Genomic DNA, 19,892 nt, shown 5'->3' with positions numbered 1-19,892 from the left:
AACATTCTTAAAAAAAACTTGAGAAGTGCAAGTGTGACTCAAAGTGCTAAAGGAATGAGGAGTGGGCACTGCGAGTAACTGCCTTGCAATCTAGATTTTCTACTATCATCATTGCTTATCTCAACATTTATCCTGGTACACGGTGTACTCCACCAAGGAAGTGAACAAATATAGCTCTTTGCCTCTCTTTGGAAGTCTGAAACAGATTTTAAATGACTGTACCTTAGAAGAATGGTACAAAATTCCAGAAAGGCCAAAATAGTAACATTTTTGTCCTTAGCAAGAAAAAAAATAAAGGAAAAAGTATATATATTATTACTTATATTCATAAGTAATACAAATGAACAGATAAGATGACAGTAAAAACATTTATGACTCAGCAATAGTTGGTTTTGTACTGGTTAAAAGGGCCAGAAAAAACTAAGTTTCGTGTGTACTACCACATATTGCAAGCCTTGTCATGTACAGGAACACAGACACAAAAGCAGCACTTCCAAATGAATACCCACAAGTTTGATTTATTACAGCCATAAAAACTGATGTGATGAGTTTTTAATGAGCACTGCACTACTTCAGAGAACACGGCGGCTTATTTTCAGCACAACATAATATTGTCACTGAATTGAGCAAACATAAAAATAATTTTACAAAAGGTAACTTAACAGGTTCTGTGCTAAAAGTATTATGTTTTCTCCAGTCAATAAACATCAATTTAGGAATAACCTAGTTTTCATTTTTTAGCTTGTTTTTAAAATTCACTCTCTATGAAACCTCACTATTTAAAGCCATTTCTTGTATACTTTTGTAGATAACGACTTACATTAGATTTCTGAACACTTTCTATTTGACGGCACTCCAGAAAAATGTAAGAGTTAAGTTTAAAAAAGGCGGAATATATTCTACAAATATCAAAAGTTACAGGGTACGTGGGGCACATGCTGAAATTTTAAACTGTAAACAAAATTATTAGAAACACCATTAACAGTTTAACTGATGAGAATTTGTGCTTAGGTTTAACTACCATCTGCTGATTACTATTACAAATTTTGATGTAAACAGACCAAAAAGTCATTCTTATTAACCAGTGTCATTTAATAATCACCCACACTTAAAACTTTCAGATTGAACCAATGCTAAAAACAGTTTTTCTAATATTCTTTAAACTCAACTCCACTTCACAGTAAAACATTTAAGTGATTTTAAAGTGAGTCATGCCTAGAACTATGTTTTCGGAGGCCCACAACTAACTGAATTGAAAAAAAAATTAAGAAATGTATAGCTTATGCAAACTAGGTTGTTGCTTGGTGGAAAAGGTTAACTCTATAGGATAACTCAAAGGACAAGACAAAACAGAAGACGCATCTAGACACACTGTGTTGATGTAGTTTCCTCCCATTAGTTTCTGTATAATTTAGCTTGTTTTTATATCACTAAAAAAGGGCAGGATTCTGAGCAGTCATGTGAGCAATGCTGCAAAGTTTGCCAGAAAAAAAATCAACAAAATCTCCTGTGTCTCAGCATTCGATAGTGTCTCAAATATATCATTTTTCATCATTTTTGTCATTTATTTCTGACGCAATTTACTACGTATAGTGAGGGACAATTTTTGTTTTGAAACTTACCAACTTTTGGTCTTCTTTTAAATGCAATTTTCATTTTTTATATTACATATTTTATATTATATATAAAAGAAAACAACATTCACAGTATTACAAAATTCAATCATAAGAATATAAATTAATACTAAATTATTTACCCGATTGTAGAATGGATGCTGAGGTCCTGTCATACCACTATAGTAACTGCTATGAGGTTGTGGTGATAAAACCCCGTTATTGAAAGGTCCATTAAAAGAGGCTGTGGAAGAGCAAGCTGAAGAAGGCTGACTGAACAGAGACGTTGCTCTAGCAGGGGCCTCATGGAGAGGCAGCGTGGGATAAGGTAGTCCTCCAATATTCATTTGATCCCTTGCTGCACGAACATCTTAAAAATAAAAAGGTTAAAAACAGTTTTACTATCAAATACCTGAAACAGTGTCAACTTGTTGCCAAGTACCTTTTTGTGTATTTAACCCTAAGTAGAACTCCGTAAGTAGAAGGCAGGATGACACTTTCAGCTGCTCAGCTCTTGTTTCTTGAGCACTACACCTACACGGTCATTCTCAGAAGAGTTGGGATAAATTATTGTAAGAGTTTATGTAGACCCCTAAACTCCTCCAAATGCACACGCGCGTGCGTGCGCGCGTTCTCTCTCTCTCTCTCTCTCAGGAGACAGCACAAAGTTTTGAAAAAATCTTACAAAAGAAGTAGGGAGAATAAGAAAGTGTAAATGTAAATTCTTGCAAGACCAAAGTTTAATGAATTTTTTGCAGTGATTCAGCATTCAAGCATATGGACTGATGAACAAATGAGGATTCTGTGAAATGTGCTGAGTAGCTCTCATTTTCCATTTCTTTGGGTATATACTTACCTGCAATGATTTCTCGTAGCTTTGGATCCAAATTTACAGTACATGGCAAAAAGGTTTTTACATCACGTGCTACAAGAACAGGCGTTCGTGAAGATAAGAAAACCTCAAAGTTCCGTATGTCTCCATCAATTTCGAGTAGAGGTTCAACGTCTTTTGTTGTAGGAATATTCTTTGAAATTCTGAAAAAAAACCCAACAATTAGATAAACCTCAAATAAATCACATTTAACAGAGTATGACTTCCATTTGCAAGATGATATTCTATAGATAAACACAATCCAATCAAGTTTCATCTACTTGTTCCCTAAAAAATAAAGAGAATGTGTGAATATTTGCACCATCTGCAGAAAAAATGTAAAACTTTAAAAATGAAAGGACACAGACCTCCATGGAATCTTGTCTCATCGTATGCTGCAGAGAAAGCTCTAAGAAATCATACGGAAAATTAAAATCAGATGATCAGATGAGGAATTTACAGACTAGCAGCATTAGAGGAAAGAGTTATGGAACTACACTGAACCACTAACCTCTAAGATTCATCCTAATTCTGGTATCTAATTCAGAAATTCCATGGTAAAAAATATTTCTAAGCTAGTATTTTTGGCAATAGCAATGCTCAGGCATTTTACAATCACAGAAGGGCCGAGGCTGGAAGGGACCGTTAAAGATCATCTAGTTCAAAGCTCTGCACAAACAGGGCCAATAAGAACATGTTGCATGGGATCACCTCAAGGCACCTTACAAGTATCTCCAGAGAAGGAGACTCCACAGCCTCTCAGGGCAGCCTGTGCCAGCTGCTCTCTTAACTTCTTGGCTATGGAAGTTTCTCCTCAAATAGGCAGAACTTTCTCTGCTTCCATTTGTGGCTATTGCCTCTTGTCCTATCAAGAGGACACCAGGCAGGCTCCATCCTTTTGGCACCCTCCCCTACGGGATCTCCTCTCAGCCTTCTCTTGAGGCTAAGCAGGTGACACAACTCCCAGCCTCTAACAGTGATCTTCACCTCAAGATGTCAATCATAAGGTAAACATTGATCAGAAATACACAAATGTCTTTATTTAAACATCATAAATTAAAAAAAAAAATCTAATAGAGACATTAGCTAAGCGTATTTGACTACTCTAGACATGAAAATTTAAACTGGCAAAATGTAAACTAAGTCAGGGACTGAAGAGTTAAAGAGCAGTCTACTCCAACATTGAAATCTGAAGGAGAAAAAAAAAGCCAAAAGAAAATGTGACATAGATTTAAATAAAACACACAGTTGATGAATCACATGAAGCAAATTAGCTGCATTTTAATGCCAGTTCTGCTTAAGTCTGAATGTGAACAGTGTTCTGAATACGATGAACAATATGACTGTTGAGAAGGCGCTAGCCACTGCTGGCTTGGATATTGAAGTCTGTATTCTAACCTCCCGAGGTCAATGCCTTGAACTACGGGATTGAATGAATTATATAAATGATAAGGCATTTCTGGCAAGGAGCCACAGAAGCAGCCTACGTGCCTGTTCTTCTCGGATTTAAGAAAAAATTTTATTTTAAAGCAGTTTAGGGGTTACTTTTTTCAAAACATAAGCATTATATACCCTCACTTTGGGGCAGGAATTTTCTCATGGAAAAAAAATAGTCTTTAAATCACAATAACCAAAAATCGTCAGTATCACAGTGCCATGTTTTCACATGAAATTACTTGCATTTAGAAGGAATGGGTCCAAAAAAGAACCTTACAGAGACAGAATAGAATCTTAAGAATATTATTCATCATGTTTTCTTTCTGAGAGCAACTGAAGTTAAAAATTGCTCTCTGTGTGACTTAAGTGTGACTTATGTTATACTCCCACATTGATGAATTATTCCTGCCTTTTTCTTCTAATAAAAATAATTTATTGTAAATGCATACAGGTACACCATTTGATCATTCATTCAGAAGGCTCAACTTGCTCTGCTTTTTATGTTTTTTTGTTTGTTTGTTGGATTGTTTTCTAGTTTATCTTTATCTATCTTGCATTTTTGTGCCTGGTTTGGGAAACGGCCATCAGAGTAGAACAGGCAGCCCATGGAGCCCGACTGCCACTCTGCAGTGCACGTTGCCAGAGAAGATGGAGAACACCACGCCGCCATGTTAGAGAGGATACAGCCTTCATCTTCACCTCTGCTGCAGGAGATGGTCATGGCCACAATGTTGTCCTTCAGCACACAGCAAGCAGCGGGTAAAGAGATAGCAGCAGCAGCCCTGACCACCTTCACTGGCACCAAAGGGCTGTACTGAGCCCCCTCTCCCTGTTTGCTTGGGTTTCGTCAAGCCAGGCCAAAGGCCTTGGTCACTTCCTCCCTGCCAGGCCTGTGGCTGCTGCCGGGCCAGGGGTTGGGCCGCCTGCACTCAAAGGCCCTGATCCCACGCCAAGAACCCGGAAAAGACCCTTGTGATGAGAGCTGTGAGGAGCCTATTTAAAAACAGCTATTTAAAAAGTCCGCCTACAGCTGTAGGTAGCAGGAAATCTCTCTTTGCAAAACTGTAACTATCCAATCTGAGTAGTAGACAACACACTCCCTTCTGACTGCTGCAACTTTTGATCATTTTGGAAAGAAAAAACATTTTGATCCTTAAAAGACTGATGTTTATTAAATCAGCCTCCCATCCACACTGTGGTGCTCTGCCACTGAGCCATGTTATAAATATCAAGTTTTAATTTGACTTTCTAGGATATTCTCTAAACCAGAGCTCATTATCATTAAAAAAAAAGGGGAGCATTAATACAGTTACAAACGCCTGGATTCACTCACGGCTTTACAGTGGCCTTTGAATTCAGACAAAAGAATGAGAAAAATAAGCACTTTCATTATACAGCAGAAAGTGGTAAAACAGAGTAGCACGAAGCATCCAAGACTGCTGAACAGTAAACAAAAAAAAAGTAATTATGGCTTGCTAGCTGGCACATCCAACAAGATCGCTCACACCAGCAAAATACAAGCAGATACTAGAATATTAGTCTGTATTTGCATTATTGAATGGCAGGTACTAAGCTACTCTACAACCTGATGCAGGGATTTCTTTAGCCAACATCTGCAACTGTGGGACTACAGAATTTCAATAAATGTTGGCAAGTCTTACGGCATCAGGTATCACCACGGTCCACCCTATTCTCTCCTAAAGATGCCACTCCTGATTTGTACCATCAGGGCACAGATAATTAAACTTAGGACAAGGCTAACGGGCAGCTCTCCTCCATTTGTCCCCAGCAAAATCCACATTTACAAAGTCCAAATTCCACTTCCCAGGATAAGCTGTACACCAACCTGCCGATCTATTATAAATACTATCCAGAAATGGACAGCAAAAAGATAAACTTGCTATGACATTAATTTCTACAGGTTACTTACTAAAAGAAAGTCAACCAGGACAAAATCAATTTTGCTTCCTTTACATATTTCATTACCTGGACTACTGCTCCTTCATCTTGCCTTTTTGAAGCAGCCTCCTAGGACAGTACTGACTTACTGAGGCAAATTTATTGCACTGAAGGGAATATCAGAGCATCAGTATCCACAGCAACTGCTACTCCATGCTGATGCTTGCTTGGTACGCTCTTACATCAGGATAAGAGGCAAGAATTTTTGGAATATGAAGCAAACCTTGTGTGTCCTCATTTTTTTCTTACAAAGACGTCCATCAACGCAATGTGTTATCCCAAGTTGTATTTGGCAACTTCAGTATTTCCAGAGAAGCACCCAAATCACAAGGATCAATTAAAACAGATTCAAAATAAAAGTATGTTCTGGAAATCTTGTTTATTGGGGTTGCTAAAATTGAGGTTTATTAAATTAAATTAATTTATTAAATTAAGGTTGCTAATATTAAGTGTTCTGTTTTAATTAGTTTCAATCAGTAAAGTTCAGAAGGGGTTAAACTATATACATTAGCATTTTGGAAAGCTGTCATTAACATATATTAACTATATTTTAAGCATTTAAAGATTTACTTTCAGTGTAAATCACCTTCCCTTTAGGGAAGTGATTTAGAAATACGAATTATTACTCCAAGATGAATAAGAGAATCACATAAAAAGTTCTAAGGATTCAGAAAACTTGCTCTGCTTTGCTCAAATAAGCTCTTTGCTCCAAACCTTTTCCTCTCCCTAGTATCTTCTCATCTGAACTTCCTACATTCTCTGCTACTTTTTCAAGTCTTGCCTCACACAGATCCACCCAGGCAGCACACAGTTTGGGAAGGAATGATATCTTATCTATTAACATCAAGACCCCACAATTAGCACAATAATAAAGAACAAGGTAACTTCATGTGTCTTGTTTTTTTAAACAGGACAACAAAAGGAAACCAAACAACAGAAAGGCTAAATATTTAAAAGTAATGCTTTACTGTGAGGTCTCTGAGAATATTAAATTGCCTATTTAAAAAAAGATTTATTTGAAACTAGTCTAGCAGATTATTACTGGGAATATTATCAGAGTAATGAATGAGGCACTTTCTGTAGCTTTTTTCATCATTAATTTCTATAATCACTAAAAAGATAATCCTAAATTAATACAGCAATAGATTTGATACAACCAGCAAATTCCTCAAAAGTCAATTTTACCCTCTCTATTAAGAGGTATTTAAACAGTGTCAAAACTGGAATTAACATGACAACCTTTCAGAAAAGTTACATTTTAAATGAACTTACCCAGCTTTAACACTGCTAGAGATTTGCTGAAAACATGTAAAACAATTTTTAGAAAGGATAATTTAATAGATACTTGTCTAAAACACTGTAATGGAAAAGGAGACAGATAATGCTTATCTTCAGGTTTTATTTTATTCTTTTTCTTCTTACTTATGTATATTAACAAAAAACCTTCAAATGATTTAGACAAAAGCTTTTAGCTCAACACATAATTGCAACAAAATTACAATAATTGTACCAATTAAAATAATCCTGAATGAACAGTTTGTCATCTTAATGTTCCGATGGTTTATAGAAGGATCTACTTAATTAGCTGAAATTGCTTTCCAATGTTAGTATCAAATGTCATTTGTTAAAAGTTGAACGATTTCGAAAATAATTTAACAAAGCAATTCTACAAAACACCAAGAACCAACATTTTCTTTTCAGCTGAATAAAGCAAGCAGATGTGTCATCAAATTGCTATAAAAATAAATGAGGCTTTATATGAGGAAAAATAAATTTTACTACTAGCGCTAGAGAATACTATTTTCTGATTGTTTTATGAAATCAGATTTCTTTAATAATTTTCATATCTTTCCTATTTTGGTGCTATTTTTAGTAGGCTGTAAATACATTTTCTCAAATTGAAGTAGAAAACAATACTGTAGACATATTCAATTGTATGCCATATAGAAAAATGTTTTAACCCGCACAAGTGATCCCCCACTTTCATTCACACAGGCTTCACACACAAAAGATTTTAACTTATCAGTAAAACATAGCACAATTACAGAACCCCAAATCTACTTTAGTCAATTGCTCATACATTTACAACTGACCTAGTCTTCACCAGTTTAACCTGAAAAAAAGCACAGAGAACTAGAGGATAAAGTTTCAACACTGCAGAATTTTCACTGTGTAGTTATTTACCTCATTTAGGAAAGCATGACTATTGTCTAGTGCTGGACAATATTTAAGATTCTTAAATTTAAGAATCTTAATTTCCACAGTTTCCTTACCTTCATAAAGAGCATGTTTTCTAGGAAAATAAATTTTAAAAAAGAGATTAAAAAAGAAAAAGAAAAAAGGAAAGTAAAGGGGGGAGCTCCTAATAGGCAAATATGGCTCATAAGGGCTTTCTCTATCCTAAGTCAAGCTCTCAGGCTCTTATACCTGAATGAGCACAGGAATAGGCCCAGCACAGAAATTTGGGAAGCAGGAAGCAGCAGCCCTTGCCAAAGGGATCCTCGCAAAGCCCTGAGGAGCCCCGTCTCAGCTCTGCAGTTCAGGTTTCTCGAGCAAAGCCTAGGCAAACAGTCACAGCCAGGACTGTCTCTTGTGACACCAAGACACAATGAGCAGAGTAAGAACACAACCAGCCAGTAGGAAATGTTGAATAGAAGTGTTGTGAAGACCTCAATTCCCCAGGATATTATTCATTAAACAAAATGTAAGTTTATTTCTGGGGACAGAAAACAGAATTCAAGACACTCCTCTCCCAGTGAGCACCTCTAAGCACCAAGGCAGGGAGTCACTGTCTCTCTTTCGAGCACCTCCCTCAAGACACCACTCTATTTCTCTCCACAGGGCTGGAATTATATTCAGAAAGAATATGATCTGTTATACCCAGAAATCTGTTATACCCAGATAGCTGTGCCTTTTTTGGGAGCACTCCCAGGTGCCAGCAGCAGAGCTCCCAGCTTCAGCCACAGCTCCGAATGCTCCCGGTTTACTGCGTGACTACGGAATCATGATGAGGTTGCTGCCAGGTTCACAAGCTCATCCTACCTTCCCATGCAGGCACAATCACCACCCATGTAAAAGGTACAAGGCAGGTGATTAGTCTCTGACAAACAGTTCTGGAACAGCTTTCAGTTGGCATAGTTTGCTTTTCCTGAAAACTCTTCCTGAAAACTCTTCCTTTCTGGACAGACTGGAGGACTGGGCGGCGAGAAACCTCATGAGGTTCAACAAGGGCAAGTGCAAGGTCCTGCACTTGGGGAGGAATAACCCTGGACACCAGTACAGATTAGGGGTGGACCTGCTGGAGAGCAGTCCCGCAGAGAGGGACCTGGGTGTCATGGTGGACGACAAGTTGACCATGAGGCAGCAGTGTGCCCTGGCGGCCAAGAAGGCCAACGGGATCCTGGGGTGCATTAAGAAAAGCGTCTCCAACAGGTCGAGGGAAGTGATCATCCCCCTCTACTCAGCCCTGGTGAGGCCACATCTGGAGTACTGCGTCCAGTTCTGGGCTCCCCAGTACAAGAGGGATGTGGAGCTGCTGGAGAGAGTCCAGCGCAGGGCTACCAGGATGATCAGGGGCCTGGAACATCTGCTCTGTGAGCAAAGGCTGAGAGAGCTGGGCCTGTTCAGCCTGGAGAAGAGGAGGCTGAGGGGGGACCTGATCAGCGTGTATAAATACCTCAAGGGAGGCAGTGAGGAGGAGGGGGGCGGCCTCTTTTCAGTGGTGGGCAGGGATAGGACTAGAGGAAATGGCTTCAAACTGAAGCATTGGAAGTTCCACAGGAACTTAAGGAAGCATTTCTTCACTGTGAGGGTGACAAAGCACTGGAACAGGCTGCCCAGAGAGATTGTGGAGTCTCCTTCTTTGGAGATCTTTAAAACCCGCTTGGATGCAGCCCTGTGCCACGTGCTCTAGGTGACCCTGCGTGAGCAGGGGGGTTGGACTCGATGACCTCTGAGGTCCCTTCCAACCTTCAGCATTCTATGATTCTATGATTCTATTGTAAATTCCACAGTTACAACAGATAGCACCAAACATGCTCCCCTTTTGCTACACAACCTGCACTGTCTAGCCTCTAAAATCAATCCTGCACACCCAAAAAAATTAATCCTGTAAGATGGAAGGGGGAGGAACTGAATAAGATCCTCTAAATTGTTTATCATGATGCACACATAGAGGAAACTTAGTCGAAGATGAATTTTATTCTATCGCAACCTATCGCTCGAGTATTTGATTCTTCAAATTTTACCAAAACTGAAAAAAAACAGTTATAAAAATATTTTTTGTATCTTGTCAAAGTATTCTTATTCTTGGGAAGGATTCTGGAAAACAAAGTATCTGGGGGGAAGATCACTGACACGACCTGGTATTGGTGTAGCTGCTCTATCAGCACTGCTCGCTCTGTGCTTGTAAAGCCGCTGTTGTCCCAGTGCCACCTGCTGGCACAAGTCAAATAGGGACCCAGCTCAACCCCTGCACTCCATCTGCCTTCCACACTACCTACACGTCTGCTCTGCTTGTATCCTGTCGCCTTCCCAGCGTTTCCTTGGTGTAGCACACGGATCACAAGCAGCACTGTTTGAAATGGCCACCCATTTCCCTTACCCAACACACAGTTCTTGGCATTCCAGCTCCCAGCTTTACACCCTAAACCCACCACGTGAACTGGCTCTCCAGGCACTCGGCTGTATCACTTCCAAACACAACCTGCTTCTGTGAACCCCACAGCAAGGGCCAGGCAGCCCTGCACCTGAACTAATAAATCCTGGCACGCTCCACGGCAGCAGCCTCAGTGTCTGCATTAATGGTAAAAAATCCACAGTCTGAGCAACTCGCTCACATTTTGTGGCAATTGCACTTTACCTTCTTTCAATATAGATTTAATCTTAGTCTATGCTGAAATAGTAGCCTTTTAAGAGAACAATTTATATCTCATAACTTCTCCTTTGGTTTATTTATCAGGAAGTTCATCCAAAGTGGTATGTCTTGAAGGCAGCTTGGATCATTCCAAAGAGGTTTAAAACTTTTGTCACTAATAATCAATGGCAGTAATGAGCTCCACAAACGAGTTTGAGGTGAGTGTTTGTAGCAAGTACAGCCTCACTGGGTAAAGAAACGTATTGCCTGAGCTGAGCACAGGGAATACCTAACTACAAGGAGAGTACTCAGTGTGCACAAAAGGAAAAGGAACAAGGAGTCTGGCACCTACCTACTACTTGCCAGCAGCACAAAGTAGTAATATGAAGTATTTGTACTTGATTTTAGTGAAAAGGATATGCTTACACGTTTAGTTCAGATTATTTACTACTACTACTTACCTACTCACCTCACACCACTACCGATTTGTGTGGGATTTGTACAGCAGACAGAATGACTAAATTTAATGCAAAGCTGAAGATCTGTCATGAAAAGTTCAGCGGAAGCTCCAAGGGAACAACTGGCAATGCTGATTATACTGTGCCACCAATAAGTTGTGACATGAAGAAAAGCCCATAAAAAAAAAATAAATATAGGCTTTGCTCGGATATACAGTCTAGACCCTTCAGTTTATATTCAGTGAAACACTGTATCTTCACTCTACAAAGTCAAACCTACAATGGAACCTCAGAGAGTGACTGTATTTCTGCCTCAGGACAAAATCCTCCATCAGGTTAGCTCAAAAATGTCTCAGTTTAAATTCACTTCATGTCTCTAAAGGGCAAACAGCTGAGGTTTTTTCCATACTGTTAAAGACAAAAAGTCTGATATCAGGAGGTATACCTGATACCTTATAAAGGAGGTATTAAGTTTCTGAAATATTACTTTGACTTATTTTTCTCAGAGAGTAATTGTCTTTTTTAACCAGATGACAATCATACAGATTGCATAGACTGCATTTAAGGAATAAAAAACTGTTGAATGAAACTATTGAAAATGTAAAATTATGAAGCATTCCAAGCCTCAAAAAAAACCTCAAAACCCCAAAAAAACAAAAACAAAACAAAAAAAAACACCCCAGCAACACAGCGAGAGTATTGGGACGTATGGGAGACAAAAGAGAGTTCCTGACGATATTGAATTACTATCCAAATATGAAATTTTGTGACATTATTAGTGTTAAGTCACCCTTCACTAGGGTGAGGGGCCCACATAGCACCAGTATGATTTCACAAGTATCAAGGAAAAACACAGGACTTACTCTCTGGAATAATCTTTTTTTTCTATCCTCTCTACTCTTCCTTCCGCCTCTGAGAAATCTTTAACTTTTCCAGCAACTTCTTCAAACAATCCCTGTCTTCCATCTTTACTTCAGCCATTCTTTTCACCTGACCTTATATTACTTTTTACACAAGTTCAAATCCTTGTTTCTTCTCATGGACTTCCATTCACACATTTTGCTATAGCCTCAGCCTGTTTTCTTTTATTCTTCCTAGTGTCATCAGGCTGCTCACCACGAGCTGTTTTCCTTCTGGAAAACAACCAGATCCTGGAGCGAGAGGCCGGTTCACTGGACCACTTGCTCTCTATTGCAAGACCAAAGACAACTCAGTTGATCAGCAACTTGTATCAGCAGCTGAAAGAGGGAGCCAAGCTTCACCTTTTCAGTCTTTAAGGCCATCATAAAGGCAATGTCATATTCCCAAACACAACCAGTGAAAAACAACCCCCCAGAGATTTAACCAGGAATGTCAAGGATACTTGAACAGAGGTCTGCAAGAACTTCTGCAAGAAAAGAACCTCTTGTAATTTGGCCAAAGTGGAAGTGAAAACAGAGAGGAGACAGATGCACAATCAGCTATCTGTAAAAGATTTCTAGTATATTCCATTCCTTTTAATTTAAAATATATGTATTTTAAAATGGTGAATTGGTAATGAATACCATTTAAAAGTCAGTAAGTTGCTGAAACTTAGGAGAAGAGAGCAAGGCTGTAGCAATTTTGGATTATGTCTCGGTGGCTGTTCGAAAGCCATGTTATTACAAAAAACATAAATAATGCTGCAATTTTAATAACTGAAAGCGTATTCAACTACTAGAATAATGCCTACCTCTCATAGATGGTTTTTAAAGTCAGCTGATCTGGAACACCCTCAGTCTCTTCAAGATGCAGTATGAGCCACGATGTTCGGTAAGGCCACTGCTCTGTGAGATTGATCCAGCTAGCCAGTCTATCCCAGTTGAACGTGATCTGATTAGCTCTCAATAAACGACCTGAGCATGAGACAAAACAAGGGAACAAGCACAGATTTTTGGGTTGCAGTTTTCAGAAGAAAAAGTCTTTTTGTGAAAGTAGCAGCTACATAAGTCAACTTGACCTAATCTGTTAACTTCCTGGTATTGTATTTTTAGCTCAGCAAGCTCAAATTCACCTCACAGCATATCTAAAGCATTATTTGACAATCTGAAAAAAAGTTTTGAAGATACTGATCAAAACACGAGGCTCTCCAAAACTATCAACTTCTACTCTATATTAAACACTAATTACTATCATCCTGTTAAGGTGAACTTAAAGTCACTACAGAACTCAAGCCAGAAGTTCACTGAATTTCCAACTTCAAATTGGAAGTTACGTTAGTACTGGTTTTGCACACTGGGGGATGAAATATCATAGTCAAAGCAAGTAAAGATACAGCTGCTGAGTGAATAAAGAAAACTTCAAAGCTGTAAACAATAGGCAGTTTTCTGTTTAGCAGGGCAAAGTTTAACTATAAAGCGCATTTTAAAAAGGCAGAAAAAGAATGAATGACACAAGTTAATGCCAGAGCTTGTGTATTTCAAGTTCCAGCAATTTTTTTTTGCTAAAACACTAAGATTATCGACGTGTTACATAATTATTAGCTTGAAGACTCTATTCATGAAGCTCTTCATGAAGTTACCGTACGCAACCAAAGAGCACTGGCAGATAAAAGGGTTTTTGCAGTGCTATTTTTACACCTGGTAACTAACAGTTTGTGCCTTTAGTAAACTTTCTCATCTGCACTGTAATTTGCCAGAAACAGACATTTTGCGCTTCAAGCTGTAATGACAGTGCTGAGAGACTGCGCATTCCTGTGAAGTTCTACATCTCTTCGCTCTGAATTGTAGGTCTTTTGTCACGCATAAACCATCACTACTTGTAAGAGTCAACTGGGGAGAGAAAAGACATTAATGCTTTTCTACTATTACTAGACTAATACAGTGGAATAGAAGCGTGTAATGGATTGTTTTATTTAGCTCAGAAGAAGCACTTATATTCAATTTATCATAACCTGCACGAAGGGACGTTAGGATAAGCCAGGATAAGCAGGAAAGCACCTGCAGAGATAAGTAGCCACTCAGTGTCACCCCAGTCAGTTGTCCAGGGCTGAATTTTAGCTTGGAGAGCCAAGCCTTATGTCTCTCTCACATCTCCTGCTGGGATGATCATCACCTTGGCACTGCAAGAAACCTGAACCCGTTCTGCCAACTTGGGCCATGCTGGAAATAAGCTCTCCCAGAAGTGCAATGTTAAGTGCTCAGTGATACTGCTGAAGCAGCTCCCCACAATCCAAATGGATCTGCAGGAATCAGTTCAAGTCCAGCCTATATTATTACTCTGTGCACTGCTGGAAAGCAAACAGTCTTAAAGCTTAAATTTAAATGGTTGCACAAGTTCATTAGCTCCAGGTAGGTGCCAGGGATCAGTGACAGGCTGCCTTAACTGCAGCCACTGGAGGCAACACAACCACATTCACTTGAGGCTGAACCAGCTTTTTTGAATCTGTGCTTTATCTGCATTAGGCAATTGCAATATTTCTGTATTAGGCCATTAATGAAGATAATAAACAGTATTGGTCCGAAGTAGTAAGCCCTAAAATGGGACGTGACTAGGCCTCCAGCTGAACTTCCGACTCTTAAGCCAGTTCAGTCAGTTTTCAATCCTCCTCCCCGATCACTTCTTTAGCTTCATGGTAACTCCACGAATAGCTTCATGAATAGAGTCTTCAACCTAGTAATTATGTAACACGGCTACAATTCTGATGTTTTAGCAAAAAACCATAAGCTTATTCATGGGGATGTTATGGGAGACAGTCCTAAAGGCACCAGGAACCAATGTCCACTGCTTGTTCCTCACCCCCCAATCCAGTTATCTCCTCACAGTTGACTGTCAGGTTGGTTAAGCATTATTTCCCCTTCATAAATCCATGCTGACTACTCCTCATCATCTTCCTGAGTCCAGAAATGCTATCTAGGATACTCCATCACATTCCCAGGAATTGGGGTGAGGCCAACTAGTCTGCAAATCTTCAAATTCTCCTTCTTATCTTCTAAAACACAAAGGTAACATTTCTTCCAATGCTCTGGAACTTCTCCAGACACCTATGATCTTTTCAAGATGACTGAGTGTGGCTTAGCAATGACACTGGCCAGCTCCCTTACGGGTACCTCCCACTAGGAAACATGGACTTGTACTTGTCCAGCCTAGGTGTTCCCTACCTGATTTTCCTACGCTGACTGGAAGCCTTCGTTGCTTCAGGAAAGTTAAAATGTTGCATGTTTTTATTACTCCAGGATTAAAAATATCATACTTCTTAAAAAAGTAGATTAGAAATACTTAACTCCCACTAACTTCATTCAATGAGACACCAACAATCAAGTATTTTCTTAGCTGTACTTAAAAATAATAATTTAAAATATATCTTTTCATACTTTGCTAGCACTCTAGGAGCTTTTGCTTTGCAAAGATTTTCCAACAGTTTTCCAATTTCCAACTGAATTTCCAATACATTTTTTAACATATATTTGAAAACAGTGTCCAAATTCTGTTTTTCGTACACATTGATAGTAACCTGGCTGACTTGTTAAATTCAGTTTTCACATTAAAAACTGCACATGATGTAACTGTCATCAATCTAAAGCCAGTACCATTTACTGTACCCATATGTGCAATGCTCACCTGTCACAGACACAATATTAAGTAATCTTCTCATGGTCTGAGGACTGATATCACTGAACCAATCCTCTGTAACCAAAAGCTTGGTCAAATCAAAAGACATTTGGCGAGTGATGGTACGTTGCATCTGTCGTCTTCTGTAAGTATCCTAATAATTAAATCAAAAAGCAAGCAATACTGATTAGTGCCAAAAATCCATAGCTATTTGGAAGACTTCAATTTTACTCGCCTGTAGAACTAGAAACTTCATGAATAAAGTGTCTGTGAGGTTGAAGCGAAAATCCATAAAAGATACTTAATGGAATATATTTTGCTTTAGCAACGTAATGTGATATATGCACTTTATTTGATCAACTTTCTGGTACTATGTCTGGGAGAGAGAACAGAGAGAATAATCGGAAAAAAAAAGTAGAGAACATGCTGCTGTAAAAGCCTCATAACATTCCAAATTCCTTGATTTGCTGGATTATTGCCCCTTGTAGGAACAGCCTCAGATTAGATAATACTGGCCTTATACCCAAAAGATACCTATATACAGAGATGACCAAGACAGCTCAGCATTTGCAAAGAGTTTGGACATTCCAACCATTTCTGAATTTAAGTCTTTGTGAAAGAAAATGCTCTGGTGATCAAACTTCTTCCTTTCTGGTAGACCACCAGTTTAGAGGTATTTTTCCTAGAAGGACCATCAATGTTAATTTAATAATAAAGGTCTGCTTAAGTCTTGGAAGCTGACATAATGAAAAATCTGAAAGAAAAGGTATTAACAATATTTCATTTACTCTAAAATCTTCCTTACCCGTCTATTAAGAGCAGTTTTGCTACCAAGCTTGGTCATCTCTCCAAGACTGTTCTGAGAAACTCTTCTGTCAACTTCTTCATGCAATCCTATTAAAAATATATGAATTGAAAAATGCTTTACATATATATGTATTGCTTTAATTAATGATTTGCCAACAATTTAAGTAGTTTGTTCTAAAAAAGTGCATTTTATAGCATTGCTTTTTTAACTTGCATATAATTCTCCTGCATCTCCTTACCTGCATTCTCTGTATAGGGAATATCCCCATTGGTGGTTGAAGCTACCATCAGCTTTTTTGCATTACTCAGCCCACGGCTGTTCAGAAACACAGGCAAATGGACTATATTTCGCATGTAATCATGTCCATTGATGTTCGAATCACGAAGGACACTATTAAGATTTTGGTTAATAGCCTTTATAATGATGTGCGGGTCACTTGCAAAAATAGCAATAAATGGGCCCTTGGAAAACAAGACTCTCACCTGTAAGAAAGCAGATAATAAGACATCACCACCAAGAAATTATTATTGAAATCATGCTCATTTTAATTAGATATTGATTTACAGCTTATGAGTTCAAAACATGTTATAACATGTATAACATGTATATTGCAAGAAATCTCCTTGGTCTTTACTCTCAGCTGCTTAAAGTCATGACTTATTATTACATCTATGCCGAAACATTAAGAAAATGACTTTAATTCGGAGACACTCTGCACCTAACTTCCCCTTATGGCAAGTACATGGCTACTAGAAGTTACTGAAGACAGAAAAGCAGAGATTGCATCTCTATGATTCAATTTACCGTATCAAGCATCTGTAAAACTTTGTCCTGCTCACAAGCATCCAATCCATCAATAATTACAACAAGTCTTGTCTGATTCTGAGTGAAGCTGTCGATGGTTTTTGCCATTTTGGCCATCAATTCCACTTCACATTTCAGTACCTAAAAAAGGAAGAGCAAGGAAGGAAAGACATTTCTACAGTATTTCAACCTCACAAAATATATATATAATTCCTTTTACAGATTGATACTAAAATACTTCAATAAGACTAGAAGAACAAATACTTACAAATACTGAACTCTCCCCAAGCTGTAATAGACCTAAAGCATCATGTTTATATTTTATTTTCTACCAAGAAATGTAGAGCAAAATAGCATATTTCATTTTAATGAGACAACCTTCCTTAAGTTCCACTACAGCTCTACTTATAAAGTAGTCTTCCATACTGCAAATCACTATTCCAACCGTAAGCAAGCAAGAATCCGTAGCTTCTGCTAATTCCATAAAATTGCTTTGCTAAAACTTGCACTGAAATTTTGTATCTGCCTTCTATACAAGTTATTTCACTAGTTGCATGATCAGTCATGATTTATACTCTTGCAATCTGAAAGTTTTTAATTTTTCAATATGAAACTAGACATGTAACCATATAACATACAATTAGACTTTCCTTCAATAAAGAAGCAAAGTTGAAATTCATTCGTCCTAGTTTTAATAACCAAAAGCTAGACATTTAAATCAAATTGACTTATCATTACGTTTACTGACCATTAACATTACAAACATTAAGATAACTCACAAGAAGCACAATCTGGAATAGTCCATTCTCTCTGCTTTAGGGACAAGTCTACATTTTCAAGGTCTAATGTCTAAAGCGGAGTGCCATTCAAAACAGACACAGATAAGGTCTTTTGTGCTACCTAAATGTTTGAGGAGGTTGTACAATACCTGATCTGTAACCTACAGAAGTAACTGTCATGATTAACTTGAAGAATTAATCTTCAAATAAAGACAGATATTTGATGACAGCCTCATGTTTTCTGCTGTTCTTCTGATAGCTAAACTGCTTAAAAAATACAAACTATGTTACAATCCAACAAAAACCTAATATTTTCTGCTATTTTTCACAAAATATTTGAACTCTTCTGGAACGTGCTTTCAGTGCTATCATTCTTTTTTTTAGCAAAGAAGTCTTGCAGACAGACAGGTTGACTTTTTCCTTTTATAATATTGTAGAAATTACTCTTCTTAGCCTTATAATTTAAACTTTTACGCAATAGAGATCATGTTTTCCTAATATTTTCCCCCTAACAAAAATAAAACTAGAAACTGAAAATATAATACAAAGTTAACATACCTAGTTGAGTAAACATGGATCATAGAATCACAGAATGCTCAAGGTTGGAAGGGACCTCAGAGGACATTACATTACATTAAGCATAACTTCCAGTGGAAAAGAAGTGTTCCTTTCTGTTAAAATTTGCCAGAACTTCTTCTTCTGTTGATAGACTTGGCCTGATGAAATCAGTGCCACCACCTCTTAGAAATACTACAGGTTTACAATTGGATTTGGGGCTTTTTTGTTTCTAAATGGCTAGTTCATATGGATGCTTACCTTCATGAAGCCCTCGCTTTTGAGCTTGTGGAGCTTGGAGGCAGCATGATGAAGCCGTTTTCTTTGAGAATTTAAAACCGAATCCATCACTTGCCACCAGGTGCGACAGTTCAAGACGAAGGCCAAGCCAACAACGCACGCAACTGATATGAGGATCGCATTCACTGTCATGTTTGTTGGTTCTACGTTAAAGATGGCCAGCAAAGCAATGCCAGAAACAATGCAGGACAATATGAACAGGAAAATCACAAAGGACGGGAGGCAGCAAGTTTTCTTCCACTTCTTTTTGCCTATAAAACAAGCGCTTCCTGTTAAAATGAATGCAAACCAAGTCTAACAGCTTTTTATTCTGAATACTTTTCACAAAAACACTAGCTTGCATAGAAGGTTACTTCAATGCAACTCCATAGACTTGAAAAAAAGTCTAAACTTGCCAAAATTCTTGGAAATAATGAAGTAGAGGATTCTTTAGTCTGGACTTTACTTCCATTGTTTCAAGAAATAAACGCTAGAAGTAAATTATCTTTATTAAGCAAGATTCCCCTCTGTAAAATCTTTCCTTTTGTGTGAAGTGTTAGTAAAGTATCAGAGAAATTAGCCAGTTAACTGCCTGGTTTTAAAATAAACATTATGTGCAGGCAAAATAAAATAAAAGGACATTAAAGAACTAAGCTGAAATTACAGGCTAAAACCTGAAGTTATTATTTGGCCTTTCCTATGTACAAAAGCCTTCACACACAGTGGAGAAGCTCTGAACAATCAAGCTAATACAAAGAAGAGCTTTTTTCTTAGCACAACACAAAGGATATTCCTCAACACTTCCAACAGATACCAACCATCCTAATACTATGAAAAAAGCCATTTTTCTCCCTAGAACAAGGTGAAGTTTCCCCCTTTCTTCCTCTAAGTCTATATGAATTTCT

At 38.1% G+C, this 19,892-nt stretch overlaps 1 protein-coding gene across 4 annotated transcripts in view; it reads right to left on the bottom strand.

Annotated features, from left to right (window-relative positions):
- The window catches only part of KIDINS220 (kinase D interacting substrate 220), a 54,839-nt gene that overhangs the window by 16,912 nt on the left and 18,035 nt on the right, over nucleotides 1–19,892 (bottom strand). For all 4 annotated transcript variants that reach the window (XM_026037104.1, XM_026037105.1, XM_026037106.1 and 1 more), the window contains exons 16-23: nucleotides 18,970–19,259; nucleotides 17,375–17,515; nucleotides 16,809–17,052; nucleotides 16,568–16,656; nucleotides 15,772–15,916; nucleotides 12,905–13,067; nucleotides 2,470–2,648; nucleotides 1,757–1,983 (exon numbers count right to left, since the gene is read on the bottom strand). In XM_026037104.1, the coding sequence (XP_025892889.1) occupies nucleotides 1,757–1,983; nucleotides 2,470–2,648; nucleotides 12,905–13,067; nucleotides 15,772–15,916; nucleotides 16,568–16,656; nucleotides 16,809–17,052; nucleotides 17,375–17,515; nucleotides 18,970–19,259 (1,478 nt within the window). The remainder of the gene's footprint in view (nucleotides 1–1,756; nucleotides 1,984–2,469; nucleotides 2,649–12,904; nucleotides 13,068–15,771; nucleotides 15,917–16,567; nucleotides 16,657–16,808; nucleotides 17,053–17,374; nucleotides 17,516–18,969; nucleotides 19,260–19,892) is intronic.

The sequence above is a fragment of the Nothoprocta perdicaria genome, unplaced genomic scaffold (assembly GCF_003342845.1).
Source record: "Nothoprocta perdicaria isolate Ctin4 unplaced genomic scaffold, notPer1 scaffold_19, whole genome shotgun sequence".
Taxonomy (NCBI): domain Eukaryota; kingdom Metazoa; phylum Chordata; class Aves; order Tinamiformes; family Tinamidae; genus Nothoprocta; species Nothoprocta perdicaria.
This window is presented reverse-complemented; position numbering and strand designations above follow the sequence as displayed.